This window comes from Aristolochia californica, unplaced genomic scaffold (assembly GCF_029961685.1).
Source record: "Aristolochia californica isolate CCGP_79_NKW_82.1479 unplaced genomic scaffold, dmAriCali1.0.hap1 SCAF_3, whole genome shotgun sequence".
In the NCBI taxonomy this organism is placed as follows: Eukaryota; Viridiplantae; Streptophyta; class Magnoliopsida; order Piperales; family Aristolochiaceae; genus Aristolochia; species Aristolochia californica.
This window is the reverse complement of record NW_027181992.1, coordinates 4628639-4650645: the sequence shown is the minus strand read 5'-3', so window position 1 is coordinate 4650645 and position 22007 is coordinate 4628639. Positions and strand designations below refer to the sequence as shown.

At 39.2% G+C, this 22007-nt stretch overlaps 1 protein-coding gene across 1 annotated transcript; it reads right to left on the bottom strand.

Annotated features, from left to right (window-relative positions):
• LOC137959788 (long chain acyl-CoA synthetase 9, chloroplastic) lies at positions 1-8649 on the bottom strand. Its single transcript, XM_068807143.1, has 12 exons — positions 8443-8649; positions 6301-6830; positions 5993-6073; positions 4613-4885; positions 3383-3514; positions 3126-3299; positions 2817-3046; positions 2308-2425; positions 1708-1839; positions 1487-1621; positions 959-1165; positions 1-494 (listed from the first exon to the last, which is right to left on the bottom strand). Exons 2-12 carry the CDS (start codon positions 6745-6747, stop codon positions 330-332), a joined length of 2094 nt encoding a protein of 697 aa, XP_068663244.1. The 5' UTR covers positions 6748-6830; positions 8443-8649; the 3' UTR covers positions 1-329.
• Positions 8650-22007: the final 13358 nt, after the last annotated feature.

Sequence of the window (22007 nt, the reverse complement as noted above, 5' to 3'; positions counted from 1 at the left end):
CGTGGGTGTAACGTGAACTCCACCAGTGAGGTACTTCAGCTCATTTACAATGCAGCAAAAGTAGGACCTTAACATACGAGGAAAAAGAGAGGGCTACTGTATCCAAGATAAATAAAGTAAAACAGGATTTTATAGTTCCTATAGAATGTGCTAACACATTCTACACAAGAATGGTTTTCCTTTCTTTCAAGCAACTTATAAAACAAATAATAAAGCAATATAGTCAAGATTGAAGTAAATTGGAAAACAAACAGGCAAAATTCGCCAAGAAGGAATTCTCAATGCTCACCACAAAATTGAAATGAACCAATATACAGTTGATTTGGCTCTCATTCGTATAACCTGGCAAGATCTTCCGCAAAAGCTTTTCTAATGATATCTCTCTTAAGTTTGAGAGCAGCAGTAACCAAACCCGTTTCAGGAGTCCATGGATCAGGAAGCAATTTGATTTTTGCAGGTATCTCAAACTTCTCCAAACGTGCACTTTTTGCAGCCTACAGAAGTTAGAGAAGAAGTTGTAAAAGATCAAGACAGTCGAGCAAAGAACGGAGTGCAAGGAAAAGAAAGAAAAGCTCAGTGGAACAAGTTGATGCCATTTTTCTAGCTTGTAGTGTAAGTATGAAAGTTCTACCATTTACAAAAGAGTTGTTTATGTAAACAAACTTGTTTTTACATTCTTGTCTCCAAGATTGTTTGCCTAAGAAGCTCCAATATTAAGTAATGCAATTATTGATTCTTCTTTGAGTTTCAAAAATTTTGCTTAATTCCAAATCAGAAAGGAAACTTTTTGTTTTGAAGCAGTTTTTCTCTGTTTCCATTTTCAATAAGGTCTACGGGAAATGGATTAGCTCCAGGGCCTGTAATATTGGCCACCAAACTCCCCAGTTAGACTTAGATGTTCCCCACATATACCATGCTAATCCAAAACAACTGGACAGGAAAATCAGCCAATTCGAACCTTTACAAGTGACTGATGAACTTCTTTCACTGTTTCTTCTTTTTCGCACAAATCTGCAAAATCATTGAATGTGATTCCTTTTCTCTTTGCCCAGTTCTCTACAGTTCCAGGAGAAGGAACCACTAGAGCCACACAAAAATTGTGGAATGGATTGGCGTGTAACATGATATTATCAATGTAAGGGCTCACAATGAGGGCAGCCTCTACCTGCAAGAAAGTAGTTATTTATAACAGAAAGTCAGACCTCTAATCACCTGTCAATAGCTATCAAAAGTGTGTAAAAAGGCCTGAACTATGCAAAGACTGAAATACAGTGCAAGACAAACTAGGGATCTAAGCTCAGTCTCAGTCCGATACTTTTAGTTTCTTCATAATCAAGGCAGATAGAAACCATCAAATAAAATGTTGCCACTGCCATAACTATAAGCTGTTCAACAATGTGCCATACATAGGCAGACTGACGCTAGCACCATCATCAAGCTACAAGTTCAAAACCATAAATCACAACAGAGGAAGAGAGATTCATACCTTTCCTAAAGAAACATACTCTCCATGCTGTAGTTTCACAATATCTTTCTTGCGGTCAATAATTTCCAGACAACCATCAGAGTGAAACTGGCCTACGTCACCTGTGTAAAACCACCGCATTCCTCTTTCATCAACCTACATGTCATCAAGACATCAACAAGGCACCATTTAGTTGTGGCATATCTAAAGCCCAAGTCTTTGAAAATGTAAATTACACTCACCTTATAGACTTCTCGTGTTTTCACTTCATTTTTGAAATACCCAAGTGTAACATTTGGACCACCAATAACTATTTCTCCCCGTGGCATAGGTGAGTCACTTGTTAAATATCCACCTTCGGGCCAGTCAATCAACTGAACTGGAAAGATTTCAAATTAGTATGACTATATGTGCATAAGCAAAAGAAAGGGCACAAGTTAGACGAGGAACATGTCACAACATTTGTCGAGTCTCCGTGCTTGTTTGTCCTGTACCTTGAATTTTAGCCATGACATTTCCCATGTACGATTTCACCAGTGAGCTAAAGAGCATCAATACCATGCTCATAAATGGAGATTAGAGTAGTAAGCGAGTTGTCACGGGGTCGCAACCCGTGACAGAGTGCTGCAAATTAGCAAGACATACTGGCAACCAAAAAATAACCAGAGTAGCCATTTGGCAAGTGGCCCCATAATTGATGTGCACACTCAGTTTTATCAAGAGAGATATCGATGACTAGCAAAATATTTTCCTCAACAGACAAAAAGATCATAGCATGTTTCCTCCATGAAACTAAAAAAAGTAACATCACAATCTGAAGAAGGAAAAAAGAAAATGATTACCTTAATCAATGAGCAAGCCAGTGGAGCACCAACACGACCAACAGATGTATCATCATGTGCAGAAAAGGTTCCACCTGCACAAGTCTCAGTGAGGCCATACCCTTGCACAATGGGAGCCCTAGAAATAAAATTCACAACAAACAATCAGTATAACAATTCATATGAGTTGTTTATTCTTTAATTTCAAGAAGCAGGTGCTCCTTTCAGTTTCTACGATAGAAAACAGCAGTCAAAGCCAGAGCCAGTTTGAATGCCAATTCCAAACGGATTTCACAAGCTATTGAATGCCAATAAATTAATTTAAACCACACCTAGTGTATGGCATCCATTCTAATGGACTGTTCAAGAAACTAGTAGTCACCAATAAACCATTTTTAACCCACACTCGGTCATTGCTGGCATGATTTCTGAATACAAGAGAAGCCACCAATAATTATTTTCTAAGCCAAAATGCCTCAAAGTATCCTATTTTATTTTAATAGAAAACTGAAGCTTTAGTTTGTACAGACCCAAGGCATATATTGATGAATCTTTGTGTATCTCCAGAAAGGGGAGCTCCCCCTGAAAGAAGTAAACGGATACGACCTCCAAGAATTGCTCGAACCTTTCTGAAAACAAGAATATTCCACAGAATCTTCTCAATTCCCCATGCTCCAAACCAACTACCATTTATTGCAGAATGTCTGCGGCTATATGCAACATCAAACAGTTTCTTGGAAAGTCCACCCTTTTCGCCCACCTGAAAAAAAGAAAAGAATAATAAGCTCCAAATGTGATCACTGGTATTTATAATAAATTTCACCACAAAACAGCCAAACCTTCTTTCTGACACCATCACGAACACGGTCGAGAATGGCCGGGACGGCAGTCATGAGACTGGGCCCAAGTGCAGAAGCATCTCCTTTTGTTCCCTTCTTTATCTTGCTGGATGTGTCAGTAAGAGTCAAAGGTGAACCATATCCGATTGCACCTCCAACTGCTAAAATTATATTCTGCAATACATGCAATAAGGTCAAGAAAAATGAAGAAAAGATCCTGAAAATGAACTAAGCAAACTTAGACTAGAGGTACACACCTCAGCGGCTAGCTCAAGAATATGAGCAAGGGGCAAGTAAGCCAAGTATACATCATTGCTTCCAAGGTGGGGGACAATAGTCATGACAGCAGAAACAGTTGCAAGTACATTGCCATGAGTCATCATGACTCCCTGCATGAATGATATAAGAGTTCAGATAGAATTGCTGAAAGATACTCTCGCTTCAAATTTTAAATTCATAAATTCAGAAAGTTATGCTTGATTATAGAGTGATCGAATGAATCAGCAGAGCAATGGATGACAAAAATGTTTTTACAACATGATTTAGTATATGCTTATTGTTAGAAAATATAGGGTCAGGGGTATTTTGGTCTTTTTACATGTGAACTCATGCTTTCTTCTGGTTAGAAAGGTAATAGAGTAATTGCTCATCAGTCTGGTCCTTTTTTAGTTTGTTCTTATGATCTATACTGCATGTACTAAGGCCAATATTGTTCTTTTATGTCATCTCTTACTAAAGCAATATAAAAAAAAGATTAGGGTTTGACTTTGATTCCTGATGGCTGCTGCTCCTTCAAGCTTTCTCCAACTTCTCTCTTCTCTTTTAGTTACTTCCTTCTCTCTTTATTTTTTCAATTATACAATTCTTCACTTATCAAGTTCCATATTTACAATTCTGGTCCTCCCGTTAAAAAAAAAAAAACAAAGTTCCATATTTACATAAGGAAATAAATAAAGATAAAACAAAGGTCCTCCCATTATATTTTTTTATAAACCAACAGCCAAAGTACCTATAAGAAGACTGGTACCAAAACAAATCTCAAGAAATACATTAATTATGCATCTCCCTGACTGATCCACAACACTCTGAAAATGTTTTATGCACTGTGGATCACCTAAAATGGACTAGCTAGGAAGTCCATTTTATTTTCCCAAATCCTTCTGTTTGTGGTATCTAGGTAGTTCTTACAGTTTGATCAATATTGAATACACAGAAACCAACCAGCGTCTTCCTAGCTCTCATTCTCAGAGATTTCACTCCTTCCCTGTCAGTCAGTTCCTTAGCAATTAAATCTAGTGTTCTTTCTTAAATATTGCAAATTTATCCACTGTAAAGCACTTATAGTATTAAATATTCTACTCAGAGCTCTTGTAATTCCTTGGTCATCAACTGAGCCTTTTGCTCTGTCAATGGGTATCATCATTCAAATTTTATGATATGCAACTTTATCCACCCAAATTAAGCAATTAAATAATTAGTTTTCCTACCTTTGGCACACCTGTACTCCCACTTGTATACATTATAACTGCAACGTCAGCTGAAACAGGCAAGTCAGCATTGACAATATTTTCTTTGCCCAGTTTCTCTACATCGCTGAATGAGGTTATTGTCCAGCTCGTCTTCTTTTGAACAAACTGATCTTCAGGTGCAATGCCCAAATCATCCATAACAATTACACGTCTAACAGTATCAAGTTGCCCACCTATGTCTACAAGCTTCTTCAACTCTTTCCAACCACAGATTACAGTTGAAACCTCTGTCTGAAGAACAAAAATGGAAAACTAAATTAGACACCTCAATTTGAAAATACAAAAGCAACCAAGAAAATGCAATGGACCAAGGGTAACAGAAAATTATACAAGCAATCAAGACTCTGTGCATCATCTACAAACAACCATTCAAAAGGAAGGAGAGATTGAGGAGAGGATGTAAAACATAAAATAAGTTTTGGGTGGCCAAAGTAGAGATTGACTTTTGGGGAGCTGAGCACTGAAACCAAAGTCTAGAAGACAGCTGTTAGGCAGCCATATTTTCAGGGGCAGAGTGTTAGTTTTTTTTTCTTTTTTGAAAAGTTGGAAAGCTTTTATTGCATAAAAAAAATTACAACAAGGAGCAGAGGATGCCCTCAGCCACTAAGAGGGAAGGAATGGGCCACTAGAAGAGTGTTAGATAATGAAGAAGCACCACAACGAAAAGATGAGATGAGGAAAGGTAAATATGTTGAGGTCAACGAGCAGCAATACTAGGAAGGACAACATCTTAGTAGAACACAAGGACGGTATGAAAATGTATGTATTAGAGATCAGTTAGGAATAGCACAAACAGATGCAAAAAATAAGAAAATCAGTTTGATTAGATCTCGACATGTGTCATGAATACCTAATACTGCACCAGTTAGAATACCTTACTGATATTGGTGTGAGACAAGTAAGAAACAGAAGAAGGTAAAAAAATGAGATGGATTTGAGCAGCAAGCAAATATATTTCAAGAAGACCAAACTTGCAAACTGATAGAGCACAATGGAAGAGGAGGATCCGTCATCTGAGCTAGGATCAAGCTTTGATAATAGCAGGATGAATCTAGAAATGATATAACTTGAATTACAGAATTGTATCTAGGGAATTCAAAGATCAGAAGAAATGAACCGTATGATTCCTTTCATTTCTTAATCATGATTGAGATATCAGATGTGAGTCACTAAACACTGCAAATGAATGGCTCTCCTTCTGAGGAGAGCCAAATCTACTCATATTGATTACAGATCTTTTGAAAAAAAATTCTGAGGTCCAATTCCAGTTCAAAGTAGAGATTTTCCACAACCTAGAAAAACACTAAGAGAGAGAAAGAGAGAGAGAGAGAGAGAGACCTCATTTAGTGAATGTGCAAGAGCTTCCTCCCCAAGTGATGCATAAATAGTGACAACTGTGATGTTGCGCCTGAAGCAAGCCTGTTCCAAAAAACATTTGCCAACTGAACAAATAGGAACTCTTTGTTACCATATCAGACCATTAATCTAAGGCCACATTCAAGAAAAAATTGCACCTTGTGAAAACTAAGGACAAGAGTCACTTTTTTAGAATAATATCTAACAAGAGAAACTGGAGGAAAAGAAAAAGAGGAAACTTGATAATAAGATTACCTGTAAGGTCAACATTATTTCACAAAAAAAATTACCTGTAAGGCAATAAACCATTCGGCCCTTGTATCAGCAAAGATTGCCACACGTTCTCCCCTCCCATGGCCAAGATTGACTAGGCCAGATGAAAAACTCCTTACAACTTCAAAGGCTTCATGATAACTTAGCCATGCATAATTTCCCAAATGAAGCTTCTCAAAAGTCCTTCCATCATCAGTGACTTCTACTTCTTTTGCTATTAGGGTACGAGTGCCAAGGGATTGCTTGTTAGCGTGATGCTTACATGACTCCTCAAACAATTCTGCGAGTGTCGAGACTCCTTTCCATGCTGTTTCAACAGCTGAAGGGAAACGGTAGTTTCGAATAGCATAACCAGGCTCCCCACCAACATTGACAGGCACACCCCTCTTTTTCCCTTTCTTGGAATTTCTAAGCGCCAGAGAGAATAGAAGGGGAACAAAGATGCCAACTAGGTATGGACTCATCTTTGGGGTACAATAAACTTCTAAATTTCAAGTTTTTACTAGCTCTCTAAACTGTACATGTTCTCAATCATTTGTGCGCAGACCTGACAAATAATAATGGGCAGGGTTGTTCACGTGATACATCACAAATTGTTCAAACAAAGAAAAGTCAACATAACACAGTTGTTGCCACAGTTTGGCTGTCATGTAGAGTAAATCTACAACAAGTAGATTAGTTAAGAAACAAAGAATAGATAAAATAATTAAAATAAATAAGGATTACACAAGCATGCTGCTACAAATACTCAACATCTTGCTCTTCAATCTAAAATTTTTTTACACAGAGTAAAGCTTTGTTTCTCCTTACCAAAGATTTCTCAGCAGGATTCCTAACTGGATATTTTATTTCTACTGAAACCAACTTGAAGAAAATCAAGCTTGAAAGGGACATACAAAAAGGGGCAAGTCAATCTAGAAAAATGACATGTGAGTAATTGTAGTATATTTTTCAGTAGATACATGTGCAGCAATTACAAAGCAACAGAACCAAATACTGAGGGAAATCTGATACAATTAATTTGTAGCAACAAACTCTTGAAAAGGAGAAAACTCAAATATTTGAACTCATATCCTGAAATGTTGAATGCAGTAGACAAATTCAGGAACTATGCATTTATTAAAAATATTTTTCAATATTCAAAATTTTTGGGGAATTCTGGAATTTTTCTGACTATCTACAACAATCTTTGCATGGTAAAAAGACTCTTCCTAATCCCATAATTTGTGAAATTGTATATTCATTTAGAATTATCCTCTCAACACCTGAACTTTTTAGGGCGGAAATCTGGAACTCTTCAGAGTGTTATAATAGTCTTTGGATGGTAAAAAGCTCTTCTGCATTACCTATATATCTTACAAAGCAACAGCAGATTGCAATGCTACCTCGATCTATTATTATGTAACTCGTATTATCTCCTGGAGTCCCACCTTTTCCCACTAAGAATGGGTTTTTAGAGTATTCAGAATGTATGTGACAAGAATCTAGCATGTTTTTTTGTATAAAATGATCATATAAATTTTCCGAGATCAGAACAAGTGAAAAAATACCTGGTTCTTATGGTTATCTGTAACATGGAAAAATAGGATGCCTTCACTTTATTCCGGCATTTGGACAATTATGCCACTTTCCATTGTTTTTAGAAGTTTAGTCAAATAAGAACAACGAGCCACTTCTTGCTCAAAAGAATAATAGTTACACCTTGAAAGGCACTTTGCAGAGGTTCATGAAATCTACTACGATCGTAAGAGAAAATAACTAGATTTAGCAACAAGCTGTATCATATTCCCCAGCACATTACCATTCAAAAAAATTCCGTAACAAAAACAGCCGGAGCTCGCTTATATTCAATCAAAAACATAGAAGACAGAACAGAAGCGATTCACATTTCCTAATAGCAGCTGAGAATTGTTCTGATTTACAGCAACTGACAAATTCTCCTCACACCTCCCGGAATCACATCGTGCATCAGTGCATCGTACACCATTTTCAAACAGACAAAAAAAAAAAAAAAAAAAGTGAAATTGCATGGGAAGGAGTTCTGAGCAAGGTTGTGAATTCAGGTTGGCAACCTCAAGCCAAACACTTCAATCCCAAAACAGAAAGAAAGATTCAAAACAAAAAGAAAAGCGAAGATCAAACACTGCGCGTCCACGAACCTGCTCATACCATCAGCTCTACGCACTCGATCGAAAGAGATCGGATCAGGTGAATGTAAGAAGGAAGGATCCTTACTCGAAATGAAGGAAATGTGAGGCTCCAAATGAGGAATAAAATGTGTTGGCTGTTTTACATGTAGGACAGGGGCGGATACATCGAGAATGCGTGAGGTTGTTTTATCAACCAGAACTGCGTGAGACGAATTTCTATTTTTTCTAGTGGCCAAGGAGGCAGGAGGTCGATTGCACGTGGCAAGCGAGTGTGCAATCGAGTTAGTCAGGCGACCCCACCGCACTTTTTCTTCTTATTTACAGTTTAGGTAAATAATTAGGTACATAAAATGGATAAACGGAATACTTATTCGTTTTGGCCAAAATGTAGACAAAATGGATAGTGAAACACCCCTTACTTATTCTCTTTATTACCCATTTACACCCCTATTGATTAGAGGTTCAATTGTTTGGAATTAGAATTTTGCATAAGCCAATAGGAGGTTGCCACGTTGTCTCGAGTCTCGACCGCTGAGGCAATCTTCGATATCTAACTCATTTTCGCTGCTAATTTGCTGTGTCCCTCCTCCCTCCCTTCGACCCTTCACCAAGAAACCTACAGAAGATTGATCACAAAAAACCCCAACGCCTCTCTCTTTCTCTCTCTGAAACTTCACCGTGCAAAGATGGCGCAATCAGTGAGCTCTGTAGTCGTCCCTCTGCTACCCTTCTTCTTCCTCGCTTTTCTTCTATACCTTCTTCCATCTCGCAGCGAGATGCTGACCGCGAAGTGGCCTCGTCTTCTCCATGACAGCATCGGCATTTCCGCGATGCACATGCAGCTGCCCCACGCGGACCAGGTCGTCGTGCTCGACGGGATGGACTTCTGGCCTTCCAACCTCTCGCTCCCCGGAGGCTTTTGCCCCATGACATCGTCTTCAAGACCGACTGTGCAGCTCACTCTCTCGTCTACATCAACAAGAGCGCTACGTTTTGTCCCCCTTTACGCCCAAACTGATACCTGTTGTTCCTCCGGCGTGGTTCTTCCCAATGGAACTCTCCTCCAGACCGGTGGCTACAACGATGGCGAGCAGTTCGTCGGGATGATGACCCCCTGAGACTTGGAAATGCCTGGATATCTATCAGTCAGTCGATGGTACTCGACCGACCAGATTCTCCCGGACGGCCGTTCATCGTTGTCGGAGGCCGGACACAGTTTGGCTATGAGTTCTTTCTTCGTGCCGCAGAGGGGTCTTTCATCCCGCTTCAATTCTTGCAAGAAACATACGACAAGAACCAGGAGAAGCCGCTGCTATTGATCACTTATGTCATTGAATATCGCAGATGCTGCTGCTAATATAAGTAAAAAACATTTCTAGGTATCCTCTTATGATAATTTGATTAAGAATGTTGGAACTTCGGAATCAAAGATTTGATTCTGAATGTGAGAAATCATTTTTCATTATAATTTCTAGAAAGAAAGAAATTCTAGAAGAAGAGAGAAACTTACTTTCTTCTTCTCCTTTCCTTTTATAAACCGAATCTTTGACTCTTATTTTTGGCTTCATTCCTGCTTCTTGTACTTAGTCGGCAAAACAGTTCATGTTCATCTCCGACATGATCTTCCGGGGGGGGGGGGGGGGGGGGGTTAGTTCCCCAAGTGGCTGCTTGAAGATTAAGTCATGTCCAACATGAAGATCATATCATGTCATGTACATGACAGTTTGGCTGTCATGTAGAGTAAATCTACAACAAGTAGATTAGTTAAGAAACAAAGAATAGATAAAATAATTAAAATAAATAAGGATTACACAAGCATGCTGCTACAAATACTCAACATCTTGCTCTTCAATCTAAAATTTTTTTACACAGAGTAAAGCTTTGTTTCTCCTTACCAAAGATTTCTCAGCAGGATTCCTAACTGGATATTTTATTTCTACTGAAACCAACTTGAAGAAAATCAAGCTTGAAAGGGACATACAAAAAGGGGCAAGTCAATCTAGAAAAATGACATGTGAGTAATTGTAGTATATTTTTCAGTAGATACATGTGCAGCAATTACAAAGCAACAGAACCAAATACTGAGGGAAATCTGATACAATTAATTTGTAGCAACAAACTCTTGAAAAGGAGAAAACTCAAATATTTGAACTCATATCCTGAAATGTTGAATGCAGTAGACAAATTCAGGAACTATGCATTTATTAAAAATATTTTTCAATATTCAAAATTTTTGGGGAATTCTGGAATTTTTCTGACTATCTACAACAATCTTTGCATGGTAAAAAGACTCTTCCTAATCCCATAATTTGTGAAATTGTATATTCATTTAGAATTATCCTCTCAACACCTGAACTTTTTAGGGCGGAAATCTGGAACTCTTCAGAGTGTTATAATAGTCTTTGGATGGTAAAAAGCTCTTCTGCATTACCTATATATCTTACAAAGCAACAGCAGATTGCAATGCTACCTCGATCTATTATTATGTAACTCGTATTATCTCCTGGAGTCCCACCTTTTCCCACTAAGAATGGGTTTTTAGAGTATTCAGAATGTATGTGACAAGAATCTAGCATGTTTTTTTGTATAAAATGATCATATAAATTTTCCGAGATCAGAACAAGTGAAAAAATACCTGGTTCTTATGGTTATCTGTAACATGGAAAAATAGGATGCCTTCACTTTATTCCGGCATTTGGACAATTATGCCACTTTCCATTGTTTTTAGAAGTTTAGTCAAATAAGAACAACGAGCCACTTCTTGCTCAAAAGAATAATAGTTACACCTTGAAAGGCACTTTGCAGAGGTTCATGAAATCTACTACGATCGTAAGAGAAAATAACTAGATTTAGCAACAAGCTGTATCATATTCCCCAGCACATTACCATTCAAAAAAATTCCGTAACAAAAACAGCCGGAGCTCGCTTATATTCAATCAAAAACATAGAAGACAGAACAGAAGCGATTCACATTTCCTAATAGCAGCTGAGAATTGTTCTGATTTACAGCAACTGACAAATTCTCCTCACACCTCCCGGAATCACATCGTGCATCAGTGCATCGTACACCATTTTCAAACAGACAAAAAAAAAAAAAAAAAAAGTGAAATTGCATGGGAAGGAGTTCTGAGCAAGGTTGTGAATTCAGGTTGGCAACCTCAAGCCAAACACTTCAATCCCAAAACAGAAAGAAAGATTCAAAACAAAAAGAAAAGCGAAGATCAAACACTGCGCGTCCACGAACCTGCTCATACCATCAGCTCTACGCACTCGATCGAAAGAGATCGGATCAGGTGAATGTAAGAAGGAAGGATCCTTACTCGAAATGAAGGAAATGTGAGGCTCCAAATGAGGAATAAAATGTGTTGGCTGTTTTACATGTAGGACAGGGGCGGATACATCGAGAATGCGTGAGGTTGTTTTATCAACCAGAACTGCGTGAGACGAATTTCTATTTTTTCTAGTGGCCAAGGAGGCAGGAGGTCGATTGCACGTGGCAAGCGAGTGTGCAATCGAGTTAGTCAGGCGACCCCACCGCACTTTTTCTTCTTATTTACAGTTTAGGTAAATAATTAGGTACATAAAATGGATAAACGGAATACTTATTCGTTTTGGCCAAAATGTAGACAAAATGGATAGTGAAACACCCCTTACTTATTCTCTTTATTACCCATTTACACCCCTATTGATTAGAGGTTCAATTGTTTGGAATTAGAATTTTGCATAAGCCAATAGGAGGTTGCCACGTTGTCTCGAGTCTCGACCGCTGAGGCAATCTTCGATATCTAACTCATTTTCGCTGCTAATTTGCTGTGTCCCTCCTCCCTCCCTTCGACCCTTCACCAAGAAACCTACAGAAGATTGATCACAAAAAACCCCAACGCCTCTCTCTTTCTCTCTCTGAAACTTCACCGTGCAAAGATGGCGCAATCAGTGAGCTCTGTAGTCGTCCCTCTGCTACCCTTCTTCTTCCTCGCTTTTCTTCTATACCTTCTTCCATCTCGCAGCGAGATGCTGACCGCGAAGTGGCCTCGTCTTCTCCATGACAGCATCGGCATTTCCGCGATGCACATGCAGCTGCCCCACGCGGACCAGGTCGTCGTGCTCGACGGGATGGACTTCTGGCCTTCCAACCTCTCGCTCCCCGGAGGCTTTTGCCCCATGACATCGTCTTCAAGACCGACTGTGCAGCTCACTCTCTCGTCTACATCAACAAGAGCGCTACGTTTTGTCCCCCTTTACGCCCAAACTGATACCTGTTGTTCCTCCGGCGTGGTTCTTCCCAATGGAACTCTCCTCCAGACCGGTGGCTACAACGATGGCGAGCAGTTCGTCGGGATGATGACCCCCTGAGACTTGGAAATGCCTGGATATCTATCAGTCAGTCGATGGTACTCGACCGACCAGATTCTCCCGGACGGCCGTTCATCGTTGTCGGAGGCCGGACACAGTTTGGCTATGAGTTCTTTCTTCGTGCCGCAGAGGGGTCTTTCATCCCGCTTCAATTCTTGCAAGAAACATACGACAAGAACCAGGAGAAGCCGCTGCTATTGATCACTTATGTCATTGAATATCGCAGATGCTGCTGCTAATATAAGTAAAAAACATTTCTAGGTATCCTCTTATGATAATTTGATTAAGAATGTTGGAACTTCGGAATCAAAGATTTGATTCTGAATGTGAGAAATCATTTTTCATTATAATTTCTAGAAAGAAAGAAATTCTAGAAGAAGAGAGAAACTTACTTTCTTCTTCTCCTTTCCTTTTATAAACCGAATCTTTGACTCTTATTTTTGGCTTCATTCCTGCTTCTTGTACTTAGTCGGCAAAACAGTTCATGTTCATCTCCGACATGATCTTCCGGGGGGGGGGGGGGGGGGGGTTAGTTCCCCAAGTGGCTGCTTGAAGATTAAGTCATGTCCAACATGAAGATCATATCATGTCATGTACATGACAGTTTGGCTGTCATGTAGAGTAAATCTACAACAAGTAGATTAGTTAAGAAACAAAGAATAGATAAAATAATTAAAATAAATAAGGATTACACAAGCATGCTGCTACAAATACTCAACATCTTGCTCTTCAATCTAAAATTTTTTTACACAGAGTAAAGCTTTGTTTCTCCTTACCAAAGATTTCTCAGCAGGATTCCTAACTGGATATTTTATTTCTACTGAAACCAACTTGAAGAAAATCAAGCTTGAAAGGGACATACAAAAAGGGGCAAGTCAATCTAGAAAAATGACATGTGAGTAATTGTAGTATATTTTTCAGTAGATACATGTGCAGCAATTACAAAGCAACAGAACCAAATACTGAGGGAAATCTGATACAATTAATTTGTAGCAACAAACTCTTGAAAAGGAGAAAACTCAAATATTTGAACTCATATCCTGAAATGTTGAATGCAGTAGACAAATTCAGGAACTATGCATTTATTAAAAATATTTTTCAATATTCAAAATTTTTGGGGAATTCTGGAATTTTTCTGACTATCTACAACAATCTTTGCATGGTAAAAAGACTCTTCCTAATCCCATAATTTGTGAAATTGTATATTCATTTAGAATTATCCTCTCAACACCTGAACTTTTTAGGGCGGAAATCTGGAACTCTTCAGAGTGTTATAATAGTCTTTGGATGGTAAAAAGCTCTTCTGCATTACCTATATATCTTACAAAGCAACAGCAGATTGCAATGCTACCTCGATCTATTATTATGTAACTCGTATTATCTCCTGGAGTCCCACCTTTTCCCACTAAGAATGGGTTTTTAGAGTATTCAGAATGTATGTGACAAGAATCTAGCATGTTTTTTTGTATAAAATGATCATATAAATTTTCCGAGATCAGAACAAGTGAAAAAATACCTGGTTCTTATGGTTATCTGTAACATGGAAAAATAGGATGCCTTCACTTTATTCCGGCATTTGGACAATTATGCCACTTTCCATTGTTTTTAGAAGTTTAGTCAAATAAGAACAACGAGCCACTTCTTGCTCAAAAGAATAATAGTTACACCTTGAAAGGCACTTTGCAGAGGTTCATGAAATCTACTACGATCGTAAGAGAAAATAACTAGATTTAGCAACAAGCTGTATCATATTCCCCAGCACATTACCATTCAAAAAAATTCCGTAACAAAAACAGCCGGAGCTCGCTTATATTCAATCAAAAACATAGAAGACAGAACAGAAGCGATTCACATTTCCTAATAGCAGCTGAGAATTGTTCTGATTTACAGCAACTGACAAATTCTCCTCACACCTCCCGGAATCACATCGTGCATCAGTGCATCGTACACCATTTTCAAACAGACAAAAAAAAAAAAAAAAAAAGTGAAATTGCATGGGAAGGAGTTCTGAGCAAGGTTGTGAATTCAGGTTGGCAACCTCAAGCCAAACACTTCAATCCCAAAACAGAAAGAAAGATTCAAAACAAAAAGAAAAGCGAAGATCAAACACTGCGCGTCCACGAACCTGCTCATACCATCAGCTCTACGCACTCGATCGAAAGAGATCGGATCAGGTGAATGTAAGAAGGAAGGATCCTTACTCGAAATGAAGGAAATGTGAGGCTCCAAATGAGGAATAAAATGTGTTGGCTGTTTTACATGTAGGACAGGGGCGGATACATCGAGAATGCGTGAGGTTGTTTTATCAACCAGAACTGCGTGAGACGAATTTCTATTTTTTCTAGTGGCCAAGGAGGCAGGAGGTCGATTGCACGTGGCAAGCGAGTGTGCAATCGAGTTAGTCAGGCGACCCCACCGCACTTTTTCTTCTTATTTACAGTTTAGGTAAATAATTAGGTACATAAAATGGATAAACGGAATACTTATTCGTTTTGGCCAAAATGTAGACAAAATGGATAGTGAAACACCCCTTACTTATTCTCTTTATTACCCATTTACACCCCTATTGATTAGAGGTTCAATTGTTTGGAATTAGAATTTTGCATAAGCCAATAGGAGGTTGCCACGTTGTCTCGAGTCTCGACCGCTGAGGCAATCTTCGATATCTAACTCATTTTCGCTGCTAATTTGCTGTGTCCCTCCTCCCTCCCTTCGACCCTTCACCAAGAAACCTACAGAAGATTGATCACAAAAAACCCCAACGCCTCTCTCTTTCTCTCTCTGAAACTTCACCGTGCAAAGATGGCGCAATCAGTGAGCTCTGTAGTCGTCCCTCTGCTACCCTTCTTCTTCCTCGCTTTTCTTCTATACCTTCTTCCATCTCGCAGCGAGATGCTGACCGCGAAGTGGCCTCGTCTTCTCCATGACAGCATCGGCATTTCCGCGATGCACATGCAGCTGCCCCACGCGGACCAGGTCGTCGTGCTCGACGGGATGGACTTCTGGCCTTCCAACCTCTCGCTCCCCGGAGGCTTTTGCCCCATGACATCGTCTTCAAGACCGACTGTGCAGCTCACTCTCTCGTCTACATCAACAAGAGCGCTACGTTTTGTCCCCCTTTACGCCCAAACTGATACCTGTTGTTCCTCCGGCGTGGTTCTTCCCAATGGAACTCTCCTCCAGACCGGTGGCTACAACGATGGCGAGCAGTTCGTCGGGATGATGACCCCCTGAGACTTGGAAATGCCTGGATATCTATCAGTCAGTCGATGGTACTCGACCGACCAGATTCTCCCGGACGGCCGTTCATCGTTGTCGGAGGCCGGACACAGTTTGGCTATGAGTTCTTTCTTCGTGCCGCAGAGGGGTCTTTCATCCCGCTTCAATTCTTGCAAGAAACATACGACAAGAACCAGGAGAAGCCGCTGCTATTGATCACTTATGTCATTGAATATCGCAGATGCTGCTGCTAATATAAGTAAAAAACATTTCTAGGTATCCTCTTATGATAATTTGATTAAGAATGTTGGAACTTCGGAATCAAAGATTTGATTCTGAATGTGAGAAATCATTTTTCATTATAATTTCTAGAAAGAAAGAAATTCTAGAAGAAGAGAGAAACTTACTTTCTTCTTCTCCTTTCCTTTTATAAACCGAATCTTTGACTCTTATTTTTGGCTTCATTCCTGCTTCTTGTACTTAGTCGGCAAAACAGTTCATGTTCATCTCCGACATGATCTTCCGGGGGGGGGGGGGGGGGGGGGTTAGTTCCCCAAGTGGCTGCTTGAAGATTAAGTCATGTCCAACATGAAGATCATATCATGTCATGTACATGACAGTTTGGCTGTCATGTAGAGTAAATCTACAACAAGTAGATTAGTTAAGAAACAAAGAATAGATAAAATAATTAAAATAAATAAGGATTACACAAGCATGCTGCTACAAATACTCAACATCTTGCTCTTCAATCTAAAATTTTTTTACACAGAGTAAAGCTTTGTTTCTCCTTACCAAAGATTTCTCAGCAGGATTCCTAACTGGATATTTTATTTCTACTGAAACCAACTTGAAGAAAATCAAGCTTGAAAGGGACATACAAAAAGGGGCAAGTCAATCTAGAAAAATGACATGTGAGTAATTGTAGTATATTTTTCAGTAGATACATGTGCAGCAATTACAAAGCAACAGAACCAAATACTGAGGGAAATCTGATACAATTAATTTGTAGCAACAAACTCTTGAAAAGGAGAAAACTCAAATATTTGAACTCATATCCTGAAATGTTGAATGCAGTAGACAAATTCAGGAACTATGCATTTATTAAAAATATTTTTCAATATTCAAAATTTTTGGGGAATTCTGGAATTTTTCTGACTATCTACAACAATCTTTGCATGGTAAAAAGACTCTTCCTAATCCCATAATTTGTGAAATTGTATATTCATTTAGAATTATCCTCTCAACACCTGAACTTTTTAGGGCGGAAATCTGGAACTCTTCAGAGTGTTATAATAGTCTTTGGATGGTAAAAAGCTCTTCTGCATTACCTATATATCTTACAAAGCAACAGCAGATTGCAATGCTACCTCGATCTATTATTATGTAACTCGTATTATCTCCTGGAGTCCCACCTTTTCCCACTAAGAATGGGTTTTTAGAGTATTCAGAATGTATGTGACAAGAATCTAGCATGTTTTTTTGTATAAAATGATCATATAAATTTTCCGAGATCAGAACAAGTGAAAAAATACCTGGTTCTTATGGTTATCTGTAACATGGAAAAATAGGATGCCTTCACTTTATTCCGGCATTTGGACAATTATGCCACTTTCCATTGTTTTTAGAAGTTTAGTCAAATAAGAACAACGAGCCACTTCTTGCTCAAAAGAATAATAGTTACACCTTGAAAGGCACTTTGCAGAGGTTCATGAAATCTACTACGATCGTAAGAGAAAATAACTAGATTTAGCAACAAGCTGTATCATATTCCCCAGCACATTACCATTCAAAAAAATTCCGTAACAAAAACAGCCGGAGCTCGCTTATATTCAATCAAAAACATAGAAGACAGAACAGAAGCGATTCACATTTCCTAATAGCAGCTGAGAATTGTTCTGATTTACAGCAACTGACAAATTCTCCTCACACCTCCCGGAATCACATCGTGCATCAGTGCATCGTACACCATTTTCAAACAGACAAAAAAAAAAAAAAAAAAAGTGAAATTGCATGGGAAGGAGTTCTGAGCAAGGTTGTGAATTCAGGTTGGCAACCTCAAGCCAAACACTTCAATCCCAAAACAGAAAGAAAGATTCAAAACAAAAAGAAAAGCGAAGATCAAACACTGCGCGTCCACGAACCTGCTCATACCATCAGCTCTACGCACTCGATCGAAAGAGATCGGATCAGGTGAATGTAAGAAGGAAGGATCCTTACTCGAAATGAAGGAAATGTGAGGCTCCAAATGAGGAATAAAATGTGTTGGCTGTTTTACATGTAGGACAGGGGCGGATACATCGAGAATGCGTGAGGTTGTTTTATCAACCAGAACTGCGTGAGACGAATTTCTATTTTTTCTAGTGGCCAAGGAGGCAGGAGGTCGATTGCACGTGGCAAGCGAGTGTGCAATCGAGTTAGTCAGGCGACCCCACCGCACTTTTTCTTCTTATTTACAGTTTAGGTAAATAATTAGGTACATAAAATGGATAAACGGAATACTTATTCGTTTTGGCCAAAATGTAGACAAAATGGATAGTGAAACACCCCTTACTTATTCTCTTTATTACCCATTTACACCCCTATTGATTAGAGGTTCAATTGTTTGGAATTAGAATTTTGCATAAGCCAATAGGAGGTTGCCACGTTGTCTCGAGTCTCGACCGCTGAGGCAATCTTCGATATCTAACTCATTTTCGCTGCTAATTTGCTGTGTCCCTCCTCCCTCCCTTCGACCCTTCACCAAGAAACCTACAGAAGATTGATCACAAAAAACCCCAACGCCTCTCTCTTTCTCTCTCTGAAACTTCACCGTGCAAAGATGGCGCAATCAGTGAGCTCTGTAGTCGTCCCTCTGCTACCCTTCTTCTTCCTCGCTTTTCTTCTATACCTTCTTCCATCTCGCAGCGAGATGCTGACCGCGAAGTGGCCTCGTCTTCTCCATGACAGCATCGGCATTTCCGCGATGCACATGCAGCTGCCCCACGCGGACCAGGTCGTCGTGCTCGACGGGATGGACTTCTGGCCTTCCAACCTCTCGCTCCCCGGAGGCTTTTGCCCCATGACATCGTCTTCAAGACCGACTGTGCAGCTCACTCTCTCGTCTACATCAACAAGAGCGCTACGTTTTGTCCCCCTTTACGCCCAAACTGATACCTGTTGTTCCTCCGGCGTGGTTCTTCCCAATGGAACTCTCCTCCAGACCGGTGGCTACAACGATGGCGAGCAGTTCGTCGGGATGATGACCCCCTGAGACTTGGAAATGCCTGGATATCTATCAGTCAGTCGATGGTACTCGACCGACCAGATTCTCCCGGACGGCCGTTCATCGTTGTCGGAGGCCGGACACAGTTTGGCTATGAGTTCTTTCTTCGTGCCGCAGAGGGGTCTTTCATCCCGCTTCAATTCTTGCAAGAAACATACGACAAGAACCAGGAGAAGCCGCTGCTATTGATCACTTATGTCATTGAATATCGCAGATGCTGCTGCTAATATAAGTAAAAAACATTTCTAGGTATCCTCTTATGATAATTTGATTAAGAATGTTGGAACTTCGGAATCAAAGATTTGATTCTGAATGTGAGAAATCATTTTTCATTATAATTTCTAGAAAGAAAGAAATTCTAGAAGAAGAGAGAAACTTACTTTCTTCTTCTCCTTTCCTTTTATAAACCGAATCTTTGACTCTTATTTTTGGCTTCATTCCTGCTTCTTGTACTTAGTCGGCAAAACAGTTCATGTTCATCTCCGACATGATCTTCCGGGGGGGGGGGGGGGGGGGGTTAGTTCCCCAAGTGGCTGCTTGAAGATTAAGTCATGTCCAACATGAAGATCATATCATGTCATGTACATGACAGTTTGGCTGTCATGTAGAGTAAATCTACAACAAGTAGATTAGTTAAGAAACAAAGAATAGATAAAATAATTAAAATAAATAAGGATTACACAAGCATGCTGCTACAAATACTCAACATCTTGCTCTTCAATCTAAAATTTTTTTACACAGAGTAAAGCTTTGTTTCTCCTTACCAAAGATTTCTCAGCAGGATTCCTAACTGGATATTTTATTTCTACTGAAACCAACTTGAAGAAAATCAAGCTTGAAAGGGACATACAAAAAGGGGCAAGTCAATCTAGAAAAATGACATGTGAGTAATTGTAGTATATTTTTCAGTAGATACATGTGCAGCAATTACAAAGCAACAGAACCAAATACTGAGGGAAATCTGATACAATTAATTTGTAGCAACAAACTCTTGAAAAGGAGGAAAACTCAAATATTTGAACTCATATCCTGAAATTGTTGAATGCAGTAGACAAATTCAGGAACTATGCATTTATTAAAAATATTTTTCAATATTCAAAATTTTTGGGGAATTCTGGAATTTTTCTGACTATCTACAACAATCTTTGCATGGTAAAAAGACTCTTCCTAATCCCCATAATTTGTGAAATTGTATATTCATTTAGAATTATCCTCTCAACACCTGAACTTTTTAGGGCGGAAATCTGGAACTCTTCAGAGTGTTATAATAGTCTTTGGATGGTAAAAAGCTCTTCTGCATTACCTATATATCTTACAAAGCAACAGCAGATTGCAATGCTACCTCGATCTATTATTATGTAACTCGTATTATCTCCTGGAGTCCCACCTTTTCCCCACTAAGAATGGGTTTTTAGAGTATTCAGAATGTATGTGACAAGAATCTAGCATGTTTTTTTGTATAAAATGATCATATAAATTTTTCCGAGATCAGAACAAGGTGAAAAAATACCTGGTTCTTATGGTTATCTGTAACATGGAAAAATAGGATGCCTTCACTTTATTCCGGCATTTGGACAATTATGCCACTTTCCATTGTTTTTAGAAGTTTAGTCAAATAAGAACAACGAGCCACTTCTTGCTCAAAAGAATAATAGTTACACCTTGAAAGGCACTTTGCAGAGGTTCATGAAATCTACTACGATCGTAAGAGAAAATAACTAGATTTAGCAACAAGCTGTATCATATTCCCCAGCACATTACCATTCAAAAAATTCCGTAACAAAAACAGCCGGAGCTCGCTTATATTCAATCAAAAACATAGAAGACAGAACAGAAGCGATTCACATTTCCTAATAGCAGCTGAGAATTGTTCTGATTTACAGCAACTGACAAATTCTCCTCACACCTCCCGGAATCACATCGTGCATCAGTGCATCGTACACCATTTTCAAACAGACAAAAAAAAAAAAAAAAAAAGTGAAATTGCATGGGAAGGAGTTCTGAGCAAGGTTGTGAATTCAGGTTGGCAACCTCAAGCCAAACACTTCAATCCCAAAACAGAAAAGAAGATTCAAAACAAAAGAAAAGCGAAGATCAAACACTGCGCGTCCACGAACCTGCTCATACCATCAGCTCTACGCACTCGATCGAAAGAGATCGGATCAGGTGAATGTAAGAAGGAAGGATCCTTACTCGAAATGAAGGAAATGTGAGGCTCCAAATGAGGAATAAAATGTGTTGGCTGTTTTACATGTAGGACAGGGGCGGATACATCGAGAATGCGTGAGGTTGTTTTATCAACCAGAACTGCGTGAGACGAATTTCTATTTTTTCTAGTGGCCAAGGAGGCAGGAGGTCGATTGCACGTGGCAAGCGAGTGTGCAATCGAGTTAGTCAGGCGACCCCACCGCACTTTTTCTTCTTATTTACAGTTTAGGTAAATAATTAGGTACATAAAATGGATAAAACGGAATACTTATTCGTTTTGGCCAAAATGTAGACAAAATGGATAGTGAAACACCCCTTACTTATTCTCTTTATTACCCATTTACACCCCTATTGATTAGAGGTTCAATTGTTTGGAATTAGAATTTTGCATAAGCCAATAGGAGGTTGCCACGTTGTCTCGAGTCTCGACCGCTGAGGCAATCTTCGATATCTAACTCATTTTCGCTGCTAATTTGCTGTGTCCCTCCTCCCTCCCTTCGACCCTTCACCAAGAAACCTACAGAAGATTGAT